At 36.2% G+C, this 16,915-nt stretch overlaps 2 protein-coding genes across 3 annotated transcripts in view; one reads left to right on the forward strand and one right to left on the reverse strand.

Moving 5' to 3' along the window:
- On the forward strand, positions 1–7,748 carry SYCP3 (synaptonemal complex protein 3). The gene is made up of 8 exons (XM_069003027.1): positions 1–310; positions 1,431–1,506; positions 2,503–2,537; positions 4,209–4,326; positions 5,294–5,393; positions 6,149–6,247; positions 7,424–7,528; positions 7,664–7,748. The coding sequence occupies exons 1-8, from the start codon at positions 181–183 to the stop codon at positions 7,715–7,717; spliced, it is 717 nt and encodes a 238-aa protein (XP_068859128.1). The 5' UTR covers positions 1–180; the 3' UTR covers positions 7,718–7,748.
- The window catches only part of CHPT1 (choline phosphotransferase 1), a 21,513-nt gene continuing 12,156 nt past the window's right edge, over positions 7,559–16,915 (reverse strand). Inside the window, exons 4-9 of one of the 2 annotated variants that reach the window (XM_069003025.1) lie at positions 14,989–15,073; positions 13,201–13,332; positions 12,654–12,812; positions 11,660–11,785; positions 11,060–11,170; positions 7,562–7,743 (exon numbers count right to left, since the gene is read on the reverse strand). In XM_069003025.1, coding sequence (XP_068859126.1) covers positions 7,699–7,743; positions 11,060–11,170; positions 11,660–11,785; positions 12,654–12,812; positions 13,201–13,332; positions 14,989–15,073 — 658 coding nt within the window. In that variant the 3' untranslated portion in view covers positions 7,562–7,698. Of the gene's footprint in view, positions 7,744–11,059; positions 11,171–11,659; positions 11,786–12,653; positions 12,813–13,200; positions 13,333–14,988; positions 15,074–16,915 lie in introns of both variants that reach the window. The other variant, XM_069003026.1, reaches the window with a different exon arrangement.

Below are 16,915 nucleotides of genomic sequence, written 5' to 3' on the forward strand. Positions count from 1 at the left end.
CTGTGGAGTACCTCAAAACTAAACTAGTTTGACTGCTTGCATATCTTTACAGGTGCAGACTTTTAAAGAGATACCCATAACAGGTCCATGTAAGCGTGAAAATATATTTATTTTCAATTTATTGTGGGGGAAGTTATGTGACAAATACAATATACTGTTTCAGTAGGGAAAGATCTCGCCATGGCACCATCGGGAAGAAAGCATGGAGGAAAAGCTGGTAAACCAGCACAGGAAGATCAGACCATACCTGCCTATGATTTTGAGGAGGAAAGAAAGGAACTGAGTGGATCAGAGGAAGATCTTAGAGAAGGTGCTTATATGACTCTTTTAGCACATTTGTAAAATGTGAAGTTTATCACATTTGTGAATATGAATAGAAAGAAAGAATTCTGAGTCAGCCAGGGACTGAGCAAAGCATGGTTTGTAATTCCTGAGACCACCAGGCTCCTACTGTGTAATTCTGATTGGTAAGAGGAGAGAGCCCAATTGAACAGCTCTGTGTAGTGCACTATTATGTCCTGACATTCCAGGTGGAGTCTTCAACAGAGCAGAATTTTATCACATGATTATGTTCCCTTATTTTAATGCCATATCCTTCTGTCACCTGGCAGCACAGAACATTGTAAGAGCAGGGCAGGGCACGAGAGCTCTGCCCGCTTGTCTGAAGCGTTGAGTCAGGTAAGATTGTTGGAGTTCTAGCAGGGTTAAGAGTACTTCAGAAGGGATCCGAACCAAAGAAAAGAAGTAGAGAAGGCTGAGGCAAAAAGAAGATAAATCAGCTGAGGGATTCTTGTTTAATTTTGAGGGAATATCATCAAAAAAGCAGACTTGGCTTAAAAATACAGTTCTCAATCATCACATGATAGTTTTTTGTGAAGTCTGGTGTAAGTCCATTTCTGAATTTTTCCCTTTCAGCAGTTCTCTCTGGGCTTGTTTCTCATTAATTCCTCCCCTCCATTCATTTAGACTAAATTCCTCATTAATGAAATCTGACAACCAAGGATTTTTATTTTCAAAATAATGTTAGTATCTATCTGTGATTTTGATTTTTAAAGTATGGAATTACAGTACCTATTTTATGGTAAAATTGAGATTGAACTTTATAAATTTTTATGTTATTTTTACTTTCTGATGATTTTTATATTGTGAGCTGGGAGTAATGGTGAAGTAGTGGACAGAGAAAGTAAAACTGTTTGGGACCAGTGTAGAGAATTCAAAGCAATGCCAGCTCAAATCTGGCCTTGCAGAATAATTCACCACCATCTGTCAACTCCAGACTCAAATTTACAGGAGCTGCCTGTGTTACTGACAGGAACTGAGCCCCATGAGATATGGTTGGGGAAATGGCATTAGAGAAAAGTAATTACACTTTTAATAACTCAACCAACACAAAATGTATTTTTGTAAATATTTCTATAATCCTTCTTAAGGTGACACACCAGTAATGGACAAGCATGGAAAGAAAAGACCTTTGGTGACTACGCATGTGGGTCCAGATGATGTGGGGTAAGGTTAGATGTTTGGGGGCTTTTTCCAAAATAAGCAGATCTTAAATAGATACCAACTTCAGTTATTCACTACGCTCATTTTTGCTTTGTTTGGGTTTGATTTTTTTTTAGTATTTGAATCAAAAATTGTGACAGATAATACAGTAGTTGTACATAAAAAAAGAAAATGTAGCATTTTAAAATGGTAATTCTTCAGTTTCTTTGTAGGTACTTTTTAACATGCAGGAAAATTTGATATATTTGTGTGAGTTCTTAGAAAATTTTGTATCTTTTAAAATATTATTTCTTTTATCCTAAGTTTTTGGTAATTTCAATAAATTCCATTTTTTTTCCTCTGATTTTATTGCTTGAAGATATTAGCAATACTTTAAATCATCCAAATATTGCATGAAAAATAAATTCTCTTCACAGATAAATTCTAAAAAAAAAAATATTCATGGGCAGTGTAAATGTAATAAAAAAGTATATGCTGAAATAGTTTTCAAGCAGATTATAACTGTTGAGTTGAAACTGTTTTTACTGTATTATACACTGCCTTACACACTGGTGTTACCATCTTAAAGATGCTGTAAAAACAACCCTGATGTTGTTTGCCTTGGATTTTTTACTGTGTCAGTCATGCTAACTGAGATGAACTTGTTTTCATTTGGTGTTACAAACACCCTTTTTGTTTTCCTTGTTATAGGGAATAATCAATCTTATTAACTGACTGCCCTTACTCAAGACCCTTTAAATGCCTAAGTACCTCTTTACTAGGGAGTAAGCTAATAGATTCTAGCATTAATAAAAAAGAAAAAAAAGCAAATTAGTCTGAAAAAGAAACCTCTCACAGGAGGAGAAAAGGAGTGTAATTATTTTATCTTATGGCTGTAGCAGTTCTGTCCCTGCTCAAAAGTACTAGGCATGTGAATAAAATTAGTTTTAAGCATATACAACAAGTCTTACTCTTAAGTCAGAAAATGGGCAAATAAAAATTTGAAACACTATTTTGTAGGGGTGAAGTACAGAATATGTTGGAGAGATTTGGAGGTAAGTACACTCACATTCTAATAAATTAAAAAAGAGTTGCAGAGTTTAAAGTAGTTACTTACCATAAAATAACTTTCAAGACTTACACAAAATGACCAGGTTTTGTAGCATTTTTCAGCATTTCTGAATAAAGCCAGTTTTCAGAAAAGAAAAAAAAAAGTTATATCTAAGGAGAGCAAAGGGAAAGAAGAGGAGGGAATAACTATATAAATGAGTCACAGCTTTTATGTGTAGATAATTACAAACGAAAAGGGAAAGATGCATAAGCACTTTGGATAATCAATTCCAATCTTAAGATGAAGTTTAGGAGGTAGTAAATTTATTGTAGAGAAAAGGGACAATAGCAGTTTGCTGTTGTTCTCACTCAATTTTTTGTCACACTGACATAGAGGATACTGGGGCCAGCAAGACTTGAGTGAGAAATAAGGGGTGTGTCAATGTTAACATAAGCAGCAAAAGAGAACGTATGGTTCTAATTCTAGACAGGCAATTTTGGAAGTAGAGTTTAATTGTGATACAGAATGAGAGAGCAGTCTGTACTTAGCACCTCCAGAAATCTAAAGAGCAGGGAATCAGCAGACAAGAGAATTTCAGCAGTCAGAAGTACTATGAGTTTCTAGAATAGCCAGATAATGAGGCTAAGTAATGCCAGTCATCCAGTGATAAGAGATTTGTGTGTGTCACTTAGCAGGATTTAGTATAGTCATCATCAGATCCTCAGGTGGCCTTACCTAGTTAAATTACCAGCTGAATCCCAGACAGTGACAGGTTAGAGAAAAAACATTTTTAACTTATAAAGAATGTACAATACCCATCACAGAGTAAGCAAACATCAAAAAGAAGGAAGGAAGGGAAACCATTTTAATGCCAGCATTACACACTCAACAGCTGATTAATACTTTCATTGTGTGTAATAAAAGAAACCTGTACAGAGTCATTACTTGCATATCAAACTTCAGGTGAAAGAGGAGCTAAAGTAGCTCCTTAATCCACAAATTAGGAGTTTTGGCTGTCACAAAATTACATATTTTGTATCACATATTAGAGTGGTATTAGAAATCTGGCAATTAGGATAAGAGGAGGATTTCAATGTTAAAAAGTTATGATTGCTTGTAATTTAAGACACAAAAAAGGAAAGAAAGGAAAGATGGAAGGAGGGAAAATGAATGGATCAGAGAGAGGATGCTGTCTGTATAAAATAGTGGGTTTGGCATTAGCAGGGGTGGATGCCTCAGCAAATTAGAGAGGTTTGACAGATGTTTCCTGAAATCTACAGTGAGAAGGAAGAGAAATTACTGTATTAACTTTAAGCTGTGACTTGATAAATCTCCAAATGTAAATTGAAGTGAAACAAACACAGTAACTTATATTAACACTTAAAAAGTACTGTCTCTCTGAAGTATAAAAAATAGTTTTTCATTCCTTATGTTCAAGTAATTTGCATAATACCTTGAAACAGATGTTGGCTAGGGTGTATGAGGGGCATAAGCAAGTAGCATTCACACCAGTGCCACCAGCAGACTGAGGGACACTCACCACAGCAGTCCAGATCACACAAGTGTCATTAGAACACCCCTCATTTGCTTCTCCAAAATGTAGCTCATCAGCATTTTTAATACATGGCACAATGTATCCAGCATCCTTAATTTCTAAATATTCTTTGACTTTCAGCTGACATCAACAAGGCTCTCTTAGCTAAGAGGAAACGATTAGAAATGTATACAAAAGCCTCACTCAAAACCAGTAACCAGAAGATTGAACATGTTTGGAAAACGCAGCAGGAGCAAAGGTGACATTTACTCTTGCTTTTCAAGCCTGTGAACTAGATTCCCTTCTGTCACAGAATGGATAGTTGCTCTGTCATCTTGCAGTTAAATAGCAAGTACTGCATCTAATGTTAAATATCAGCTCAAGGCCTTTGCTGCCTCCAGTTGTGTTCACTTTGTTAATCTGACAGGAATAATTTAGCACATTCTCTTTTGAACAGAGAAATTTAAGATTTGGAACTCTGACACCAACGTATGTTAAAGAGCTGGCCTTTTATCTTTATGGAAAGTGACCTTTGATGTTATTTTTGTCTTTTAAAACAATGTGTCTGGGGGGTTTTCCACATTGGACTTTTCTGTTTCTAGGTGAAAACTAAAAAATGTTCAGTAAAACTTTAATACCATTCTGGTTAAGAAAGAAAATAATTTTCACCTTGCTTAACATTCCTCTCACCTCTTAAGGCATATTTAACTACTACATCTGATACTAGAGGTAGAGCAAACTGAAAAATGAGACAGCTGAAAACTAGAAGTCAGCAATACTTGTAACTGCCTTGGTGTTGTTCTACATTTATATGTATTTGAAACTTGTATGGACAGAATTTTAAGAAATGAGCTAATCAGTTTTGCAGTATAAACTGCTTGTGTTAAAGCAAACATCTGTACTTGGGTTAGAAAAACACAGTAAATCTCAGAAAACCTGACACTGTTAGGAAGTGTCTTTTTAACCAGAATTTCTTTTTAACCAGTATTTTATGGGAGTGCTGTCTCTTTATAGATATATTCCACATCCACTGTGTGTTCAGTTTTTCAAAACATACAGTATTCAAATAGGGTCAGATGTCAAAATAGCCTATTTCTTTATCTCTGCCAGCTTTTATTCTATTCCATGCATGTGTTGAACCTTAGCTTTCCCTGTAGCTAAGGATTTATTTATTAAATGCTTTCCCTGTAGCATTTGTCATACTTACAGATAGTATCTGTTTATAGGCAGAAGCTCAATCATGAGTTCTCCCAGCAGTTCCTGACTTTATTTCAGCAATGGGATGTAGATGTGCAAAAAGCGGAAGAGCAGGAAGAAAAACTAGCAGTGAGTTTCCAGCATGGCACGAGTTTCACTGTATTTTCACAAGGAGGGAATATTGTTAAGACATTCAAGAAATATGAAAACACTTTATGTAGTTTAAACATAAATATATGATTGTTGAAGTTTTGAGAAAGGGGTGCATTTATAAGCTTTATTGCAACTTTATAAACACTGTTAAGTAATGCCCTAGGCCAGCATATGCCTTGAGAAAAGCCTAGACCATTTAAGGAGAAGAAAGATGTGTGCTGTTTCTGTCCATCCATAGTCTTTGGGTCTGGAACAAAGGAATAAAGGAAAGTAGTTTTCTTTTAGCACATATTACTTAAAAGTATGCCTGTATATAATAAATGTAGGAGAATTTGATCACTGAAAGGGGATAGGAGCTACCCAATGGAATGTAATCATGTGATGTTGCTGTGTTTGTACTTCCAATGCATTTGCAAGTTTTGCTTTTCCCTAAGTAGCACATTCCTCTGGGATACCCTAAGAAACCGTGGGGGATAGCAATCCTCATGGGATTTTACAGGGATAATTCAGGTTGCAAGAGACCTCAGGAGGTGACTTGGGGCTTAATTCAGTCTTCAGTCTTATTTTCATTAATAAAAGCAAGGGTAACTCTCCAGGCAGAGATCGACATTACAAGGCACAGATTTCCAGTGAAGGCAGAATTTCTGATTCTGAAAAATGACACTGGTGTGCTGTCCAAGCACTCTGGTTAACAACTGATGCAATTATGTTTTTCTTTGCTTCTGCTTCAGAATATGCTTCGTCAGCAACAAAAAGTTTTTCAACAGGCACGAATAGTTCAAAGTCAGAGACTGAAAACCATTAAGCAACTCTACGAGCAATTCCTAAAGGTAAATCTTTTTCTTGGAAGGCAGCTGATCCTTATCATACCACTTAAGAAAGCTGCATTAATTCAGTGTTTTAAGTTGTTTGGTATTTCTTTAACAAAGTAACTAACACACTAGACAGCAAGCAAAAAACTTGGTTTGAGTACAACCAAACAAAAATTTTACTTTTTAGTTAAAAGCCTTCCTCACAAGAGAAAATCTTCTGTGCCTTAATCATCTTCATGACCCTTTTTTGGGCTCTATCCTCTATGTCCGTGTCACTCTTGTACTGGGGAGTCTGAACTGGACCCAGCACTCCAGGTGTGGCCTCACCAGCTACATGGCCCCCAGCATACAGGGCAGATTCAAGTCCATCAGTTTCTGACAAATCTTAATTTCTGTTCAAGTAATTTCCTAGCTGATTTTGAAATTTCAGTTAGTTATGATAAGCTTGGTGTTTGGTTTGGATTTTTTCCAAGTCTGGTAGTTGAGATAAATAAATCTGAAATAGAGAAACTCTTAGTTTAAAATAGTCAGAATATACAGAATCTATTACAGAAGCATTAATAAATAACAGCAGTTCCAAAATGTCAAAAATGTCTTAATCAAAGAGGAAAAACTGAACAGAAGGTCAAATATTACTTTGATTTTTCTCCTCAAAGAAGATCAAACAGTAGAAGTCAAGCCTTAAATAAGCTTAATACAAATAAAGGAAAATGCTAACTAGACATATGCACAGAGGTAGGTGTAATTTTATGTACAAAAAGGGAAGATAACCAGGGAGTTTTATTTGGCTTATTTGGGGAGAAGTGTGCAAAGAAATGTACTGGGGTTTATACTCCTCACTTCAAGTCCTGCAAGGTTGTCATAATACGGAACCCCGACCATTCCTGACAGATGTCTGTTCAATCTCCTCTTGTACTACTCTTAATTGAAATGCAGAATAAGTAGCTGAGACCTCACAGAGGCTGACAGGAGAGTTCTATTTTTTTCTCAGGGTACATATTGTTTAAATAGGAATACAGACTAGAGCATGAAGTCCTGTATAATTCCTTTGCCAAGTTTGTGACAAACTCATCAATTATCAGTGATCACTGTAAAAATTAAATTGTAGTATGAATAATGATTGGGTTGTCTGCTTGTTTTAAATTAACCCCTTGACACTGAGGAGTTCTGAATTAATGTTATCCTTAACTTCAGAGCATGGAAGAGCTGGAGAAGAGCAATGAAAATCTTCTGGCTGGTGCCCAAAATGAACTTCGCAAGGAAATGGCTATGTTGCAGAAGAAGATTATGATGGACACTGTAAGTATCAGATCTATGAAGTTAGCTAAATGCAAAAATAGAACATTCTATTAAAAGTCATTTGACATTCATTTAATTCAAAGGAATCATATTGATACAGCATTTGTTCAGCATTATCTCCTTTTCTTGTGACAGCAACAGCAGGAGATGGCAACTGTTCGCAAGTCTCTTCAGTCCATGTTATTCTGATGGCTCAGTGGAGGAGCAACTTGTACCTAAGTAACATGATACAAGTACAGGCATTAGAAGGATGTTAAGATTTGGATGTTAAGATTTAAATGTTTCAAGGTTCCTATTAAACGCTTTCCTGGATTGTTCTAATCTTGTCTGTCAATGTTGTAAGAACATATCTTAGTAAACTTTTATTACTGGGGGGCAGTATGGACCCCAAACCATTCACTGTCTGTCCAATTAATTTTTAACTATTTCATATCCACTTTCAATAGCATTGGACTGTTTAAATTGTTTCACTTTTTCTAATGTCAAATTGTACCAAGGGGAAGAATTAATGAAATAAGCATTACCCAGATTTTACATAATAACTTGAGGCCTTTAGGTACATTATGCAAATAGAAGCATTTCTAACAAGCTGCAGATTTTCACAGTTTCAACACTTAGTCTGCTGCTATATTAGCAGTTATAAAAATTCACAGGCTATGACATACCTCAGATAGAACTGTTTAATGATGCGTATGGTGGTAAATTAAAGTAAATTTTGTTACCTCTTTTGTTAGTCTAGGCATTGTACTATCTTTCTATTAGTAAGGGATTTATAAACTGCTGTAATTTTTCCAGAAAACAGGTCTTTTTAGTTAAATGATGAGCTTAATGTATCAGCTCAAGTAACAATAAACAAACATTATGCATTTTAGGGTATATACTTTTTGTAGAACCACTGCTAGAAGAAATCTACCTCATTTATTTAGTACAGGCTATTACAAGCCTTTGAGATGGAATATTACTTTTTGAAATCCCAAATGACTAGCAATTTAGGGAGGCCAGAGTTTTAAGGATAAAGCATTTCTCTTTTATGTATCTCATTACAGTAAGTAAGTATAAATGAAACAATTGGCTTAGTGTGCATGCAGTTTGTTTTTACAGAAAACCATTACACCAGAATGTCCACTTTTACAAATTAAGTAGTTGCCAACATATTTTAATGCTTTCATTTAATACAACATTAGTTAAAACAAAATCCATCCACACACCCACACATACAAATGTGATGTTTTCATAACAATGTGTTTCAAAACCATATTCTTCTTCTCAGCTTACTAGCATTTTTTAGTTCAGAGTCAAGTCATTTGAGGGTGGTTCTCCAGGTTTGGAAGCCAGATTAGTGATGGTTAACTTGCAGAAACTTCAGCTGTTAGCTTGCAACTGATGTTGAACAAATAACCAGTATGGATTAACTTGTTCTGCCTCTGCTAGGATTCAGAACAGGAGCAAACATGGAAGTTACACTGCTACAGTAATGCATGAGGCAATATGGGCCTCTCATGGGTAACCAATAACAATGCTGATTTGTAACTACTGAATCTCAGTCCTCTAAGGACAATTACATGAGGCTATGAAAGAGTTGTTTTCTTATGAAAGACAGGTTCTGCTTCGGATCTTCAATAGGAGCTTATTTGTTAGCATTGCCTCCTGGTTCTGGTTTTATTTGTGAGTACTGAGTCATGTTTCTGGTTTTCTGAGAGATTTCTGCATTAGTTTCCTATCATCCACATACCTCAAACATATCCTTAAAATTACTTCTACCTACTATGCCATGACACAGTTTTGACCATTGTGGAGAGCCCACTCATCTAACTCTAAAGACATTGCCTGTGTCTTTTCATCCGGCGGTTAATTTGCTTACAGTATTCAGCCAAACTAAAATGGCCACTACCATCCTTCTTTTCTATTTGACCATGGCCTGGGTTCAGGCTAAAGTCATGTGCAGATGCTGTGTCATTTCCAGCCTCAAGCAGGAGTAGTAGAATTCACTCTGAACTGATATTAGTCACTTCAAGTTGTAGTCCTCTAGCAGTAACTGCTACAGTTATCCCTCAAAAAAGTTATTTTATTCTTCTTAGGTAGGAGTGTGGTGGATGCTATTTTATTCCCTCCAGACTAGCAGACAATACACCCCTTTAAAAGTCCCTTGAATGCCTCAGAAAGTATTTTTGAATTAATAAGCAGGTAGGAAGCTGCAGTGGTACTATTTTTAAAACAAACCATGGCATTCTTTATTGGACAGTTCAGGAAGGACCATGAACTTGGAGCTCAGGTACATATCCAGCAACTAGAAGTAGTAATGCACACTTACATTCAACAGCTTTTTACATATATTCAAGTAGTGCCTCTTTGAAGGAGCTTAAGCTTATAGGGTTTGTGTGCAAGTAATAATTTTTTCATGCAGATAACAAACTACTTTGATTCAGCTTTTCTCTAATGGCAACAGCCTTGTTGTTAGACATGCTACCCAGTGGGTCTGTTCTTAAAGGAAGAGAGAAGCTGATATTGGGCCTGAGCTCCTGGAGAGTTTTACTTTACGGTTCAGTTTTGTGCTCTTTTGTTTGGATACAGTGGTAGCTACGAGACAATAGGATCAATTGTAAGGTAAATGAACACAGAGATAGCAAAACCACCACAGAGGGAAATACAGAAGGGTGGGCTGCAGTGCTGGAGCCACAGACATTGAAGTTTATCAGTGAACTTTGTCATTTGCTTCCATAGTCTTACAGATACAAGTTAGGGTGCCTAAAGTGAGAGTCCTCTCCTTACATAGCTACCTGTAGTCTAGATAAGGATGAAGTGCAATGAAACTAACCTTATGACTACAAAACCAGAAACTGGCCTTGAAAGAAAGTACAACCTAAAGTTTTATGTAGTAGCAGTAGGTTATGTACTTAGATACTAGAGAATGCAAGTACTCTAAAGGCACTCATAGCAGTACTTTGAAGTAGAAGAAAATTTTCCTGAGCTGTACCTCCTTTATCTACTGATCCAACAGCTTGTGCCTTAGAAGTACCAGGAGATTGAGTGATTTTTATCTCACGGCTGCCCTCATTTTACCAGTCTTAATGCAGAACTGAATTCATTGGTATATCTGACAACCACTTCAGAGCAATTCCAACAAAACTTTAGAAATTAATGCTACAAGATTAGACACTTGGGTTAGGGAAATGTGAAATTCCTCTTCAAATTCTAGTTGGTAGCACCTTGGATTGCATTCTACATTCACCAGAAGTACAGAATTAAAGTTACCTAACAGGAAATGGCAACATTTTCAAATGTAGGATTTGTGGTCTGAAACACAGGGAAATACATACTGGTTCAAAAGTATTGACACAACATCATCTGCAGAACTTTGTATCTACTAATTCTAACATCTGGTAATGTCTCAAATACAGTGAACTTTCTCATAAAACTGTTTTCTTCAAAAGCTGTATCTGTCTTCCCAAAAACAGAGAGGCTGCTTCATTCAACATTCCCCTAACTGCTTCTTCTCTTGACCTATTTTAATCAGTCATTATGGTTTTGAACCTGCTCAGGAGCTCGATGAGATGAAATTCTGAAGACATGTATATGAAGATGAGAAGCAATCTGTAGGCACACGCCACTGGCATATCTCAGCATATCAAACAAGGATATGAACTTCAAAAGAACAAAACAGAACAGGTTAAAAAAATCCTTTTTTTTTTTTTCTCAATTGTCCCTACTACAACTATGCTATACTTTAATCAGAACTTACCCAAGTCAAGTGTAGCAATCATTTTAACATACAAAGTGGTCTAGTTAAGAATTACAAACAAAACCATCACAACACTTCAACATCCTAACAGCACTAAACACTTACAAGATCTGATAAAAAAAGGTTCATCTGCAGTTCACAGAACAACTTTAAAAAACCCACATGGACTAAAGCATAAATTTACAAATCTCTCCTGAAATTACTTTCACATCTCTGTTCCAAGGAAAGCAAGCCCATCAGCTCCCAAAAACATGTTTACATGGTACCCTGGCTCTCCCTCCACAATGACAGCTGAAACGTGAGCAAGTTAGAAATGGCAGAGCAGAATGACAGGGACAATTCTCAATCTGTTCCTTTAAGTATGGTCCAAACAAAAAGTATAAAACACTTACCAATGCTATCCACAGAACAATATATTCATCAATGAAACTGTTGAAATATTGGTCCAAAAACAGAAGTCCTGGTCCAATAAATGCAGAGTCCTGAAGACAAATTTCACTTTTCGTCATGTGAGCCACCTATGTTAAAAAAAAAAAAAAAAATTAAAAAGTGCATCCCTGCAAGATTGGTGTAACTACGAGCAAACAGGCATCACATCCTTGCCCAGCAATGTTCTCTTGGAAATTGCATTTATACCTGTGCATTTCAGCTATCTGCAGGGGTTCCCCACTCCAGTTTTCCAGCACTGTATTCAAAGGGTAAGACTACGCAAGCGTATTACTGAAAAGAAATACTATCCACTTGAAATATTGTTTTCAAGTCTAACTTGAAAATGTTGGCTTTCTCTAGCCAAAAGCTAAGTAGGAAGCAGACTTTTGCTTAAGTGGCAACACTTGTTCTCACTGTTTAGTAAGAAAGTCTGAAGAATACCTATTGTCTAGTGTTCTAGTGTTTGAAAAATGTCATCCTTGGAGAAAAGAAATCATCTGGCTAGATTACTGATGGTAGCAAGTATGTAGTAAGGCAGTTTGGTTTTTTTCATCCATTGAGTAGGTATAAAAAAGATAAAGGCAAAAAAGACAAGTTTATCTCTTCATTTTAATGATCAAAGTAAATTCTTATTTCAGATAATTAAATCAGAATTTACAGCACTGTTAGTACGGCTTAAGAGACCACAGCTAGGACGTTAAAGACAGACAGTAAGTGCATTTCTAGGAGTAAGTTAAACAAAACTGAAAGTTCTAACCAGTACATTCAACAGCAATTATGTGTTTGTATCAGTGTTACATATAATCTCTCTCTAGGACCCTGAGTCTAGTTCAGTATCTTGATCCCAATGAATATGGTAATACAGTGGCAAAGAAAAATAGGAAAATGGTGCCCCCTGATCCAGTAGGTGTTAAGCCAAGAACCAGTTTAGTTTTAGGAAGTTTAGGATTGACTTACTACCAGCTTCTGTGAGATTTTGGCATTCACAAACCCAAATGTCAAGACATACAGGCAAGAATGTTTTTCAAACAGCTGAGTTGTAGACTTTTTATAAATCGTAATGGCCAATGTGATAAGCAGTCCAATGTGCAGGCCTGGTGAAAGAACACTTGTTCCCTAAAATAAAAAGGGACAGAAAATTTGTCTTAAGTTTCAGTCACACGGTAAAGTCCCGATTTGATATATATTGCAAATCCCATTAAACAAAACCAGAGTTGTCAAAACTTGGCAAAGTCCAGTAGCATTATCCCACTGCTCTTAGTACCCTTTTGCAGTGACCACTAAGCAATTTTGTAAGAAAATTCATTGCCGTTCCTGTGACAGAAAAAATCCAGTAACAGGCAGAGGGAAGGTAGATAATGAAGTCTTTGCTTTAGCCATCTAACACTTTCATGCCTGTCTGCTTAAATGTTTAAACAAATAAAACCTTTATTGACTATCTGAAATGCAATAAATAATGGGCATAAATTATTCAAACCTCATTTTGATTTTTAGAGCAACTTACTGCTATTGTAGATCCATTCTTTCCAACCCCTCCACCAAAGATGACACGGAAGTAATTGAGAAAAGAAAGTGCTGTTCCACACAGGATGCCAATAACTGCAAAGAACTTCAGTTCTAAGCCCAGCAAAGGGACCTTAGCAGAACACAAAAGAAACCAAACCAAACAAAAAAAAAAGAAAAAACAAACAATAACGAAACAAGAGAAGAATATTAAAAGTTAAGCACACAACACCTTTTTCACCTTTTTTAAGAAGTGATTAAAGAAGCCACTCTTTACCTACTAAACAAATGTCTTACTTGAATTCTCACTTTCCTGGGAACAATCTCAGGACAACAGTGTTTAAAATTTGTTTCCTTACTAAGAACACAGTAAGTATCTTTTGTTATGTTCAAACTCCACTTCAGAGTACTTAAATTCTGTTCTTGAAATTCAGCTACATCTTACTCTGTTCCTCCTTAATATGTTCTTCAAATATTTTCACTACATAAGCAAAAACTTGACACAGACTACTGCCATCACCATGGTATGGGAGCAGGAAGAGGGATACTTCCTTCTATTTCACTGGATGAAACAACACTGAACCACAGGAAACACAAACACCATCTGCCAGCTGTGTGTTTTGGTACGTTACTTGTGTGCTGTATCTTTGCATATCACGAGACAATCATGAATAGTCTCCAGATACAAATTTTAATTGAACAGTTACCTTTTGGAATCAATTGCAGTTTCAAGGAAACTTCCAAAGGCAGCAGAGGATTAAGAAAAAGAAGTAGTAATAAATTGAAACTGTTTACTATATTTTTGAATATACAATGTTTTGAGATACAGCATAACTACAATAGATTTTAATAGTGAGGGAAAAGTCAATCATAATTTAAGTTTAATGCACCGGCTTTATTTTCCAAAATGAAAACAAGCTTTTTGAAAATAGAAAAAAAAAGCATCTTACAGGCTAGGAAAAGGAAACAAAGTTTAGCTAAACATTCCTTAATTGTTTAGTAAACTTTTGAAATAGTTTTCATTTCTTGGTGGTTTATATTTGGGTTAATTTCTATTGGTTCTATTTGGGTTAATTTCCATTGGTCATTGGTTAGTATGGAAAAGTCTCAGTTCTTTGCACTATGACCAGTCAGAACTATAAATTCCTGCATAAAGACCCTAGAAAGGTTGAAGATCTTAGTCTAATATACTTTTGATGCTGTCCACTAGAGTGCATCTTTAAAGATCAGAATAGAAGTCAGATATCAAAAAGTTTTGTGAAAGAAAAAAATTCTTTAAATATAAGTATTTACATTTATGTGGCTGTGGCATAATTCTTAAAAATCAGTACATCTGCATCGACACAAATATGGATAACTTAACCAAAACCCCCTGGTTTCACCCCATGATTTCATTAGATTGAAGCACTTCATCCTTAAATTTTAAGATAAATAGTTTAACTGAACAGTAATGTACGTCTTGCAATAAAATATACAAAATTTAGAAAACAAGAACAAAAACTATTTGCTAAAGCTTAAGTATGTGTGAAGTATTAGTGCCAGATCAGAAGTTTGTATGTGGCAGATGGGGTCTTTTTTCCTCTATGTAGGTACAAATTTGTGCATAGGGAGTCACATGATCTAAGTAAACTACAACATCAAGATAACCAGCACTCATACAATAGGCTAAAACAACATTACACAACTAGTAGGTGTTGATGGTACTTGTACAGGGCAGCTTCAAATACCACAGAACTGTGGACACTTACAAAAATACTCAACAGGAACTCTGAGCACTTAACACACTCACCTTATAGTCCCATATCGCTGCTCCTCCATAGGCAGATATCAAGAGCAGCATTGTTATGGCGATCTGAACTTCAGTTACATCAATTCTATGGAGGGGAAAAAGAAAGAGATTTAGTTAAAGGACTTTTTGCTGTAAGTATAAAGTGTGTGTGGAGAGAGCGGGGAATAAAACCCCAGTAACTGTACTTCAAATTACATAAATATATATAGAATATTACTTTCCTTGGCTGAGAAAGCTACTCTGTATAGAGGCACATATCTCCAGCTAGATTTAAAATGAAAGCTATACTCCTTTTCTGGAGCAAGCTACATATAATTTTAATAAGGGGAATATTTAATGAATACATTGATAACTATTTGAAAATTTTGTATGAATTTACAGACTTGTTGATGTGTAAGAATCAAATCAAAGCTTAAGGCAAGCTCGTAGTAAATGCAATCAAGCGTTTCCATTAAAAGCACAGCATATAAAAGCAGAGACTATAAAGAGCAGGCTGGGAAAGAAGGCATTTCTTTAAGCCTTGCATCATGAAAACTTGACAGATACAGCCTGCAAAACAAGGGAGGACTAAGTCAGTGGATAGCTGAGCATTTGGCTTATTTCTGAAGACATAACTGCTATCTTGCTTTCCTCCATAAAAGATGCTTTGGAAAAGGTGGCCTTGTATGCCTTATGAAGTCCAGACTCTGTATTTCACCTTTTTTTGTTCTCAGACAAGATAGGCAACTCTTTATTGTTGTATTTAATTGATGAAACCTCACATGAAACCAAGGCTCAAGAAAAAAAAAAATCAATACTTTTTAAGCTTTAACATCAATAATTAAAAATAATAACCAAAAAAAGTGCATATCAAAGGTACCTTTTATGGTAACAAAAGTTTTGAGACAGGTACCTTATGTTCATACTAAAGTTACCAGCAAACAGTGAAAATGAAGGTTCCAGATTTCTTTTAGCAGTTGGAATAAATTTGCTGTTTTAAGGTATTATGACCAAAGTCAATGTGTATTGCTACTTGCTTAGCACATGACCTGTCTGCACAGGAAACAGTGGATTTTTAAAAGGAGATAGCAATCAACTCCTGGGTAATGGAAAACATTTATCTGAAGTTGATAATCTCAGTAACGTTACACTCTCTTCTTTCATCAGAAAGATGGCGATAAAATATGCCAAATTTCATCACAGTCTGACTCGTAGAGGATCCAGACTTTAAACTCCAGTTAGATGATAAGCTGACATGCTCATTGCCTCTTAAAACCATGAGAATGGGGAGTCCTTCCTAAGGTGTTGTATTCCCTCAGCTTTATCTGCTGTAGTGCTCATCAGTCTGTCAGGTGAACCAGTCCAGCTTGTCAGTCTAGTGCAGGCTTTTCATCTTCTGCCCATTTGATGAAGTGGCTTGAGTCAAATGACAGTGGAGCTGGGAGTGAGCTCTTCCCTCTCTGCCAGGGATGAAGTGTTACATCCACCCAGCCATTGCTGAACTTGCCGGTTACCTCATGCAAAAGCACCCGAGTGCAAGTGTTCAGAGGTTGCACTCTGCACTATTAACACTTGGATTTCTAATCTGCATTGCCATTATTGCTGCTGGGGGTGGGAGGAGGCTCAAACTTGAAGATGAATCATGTGCCAAAGTTTAATACTTAATTTTACAGAGGCTCAGACTGTTGGTGACAACAGAGCCCAAATCAGAGTCCAAAGACTTTACTCAGACACTGCAGTATTCTACAATCTGACAGTGTCACATTATTCAGCTCTCTGATCCTTCCTGCCCATCAGCACTAGGAATCTCTCATTTGTGATTTATTTCTAAAATCTAGTGCTGCTAATTGAGGAACAGCATCAGTGAAAACTTCCATCCATCTTCTTATGCACCATGATATTTAGAGCACTATACTAATGCCTTCTTCAAACCTCTATGCTTAAGAAA

This window comes from Aphelocoma coerulescens, chromosome 1A (assembly GCF_041296385.1).
Source record: "Aphelocoma coerulescens isolate FSJ_1873_10779 chromosome 1A, UR_Acoe_1.0, whole genome shotgun sequence".
In the NCBI taxonomy this organism is placed as follows: Eukaryota; Metazoa; Chordata; class Aves; order Passeriformes; family Corvidae; genus Aphelocoma; species Aphelocoma coerulescens.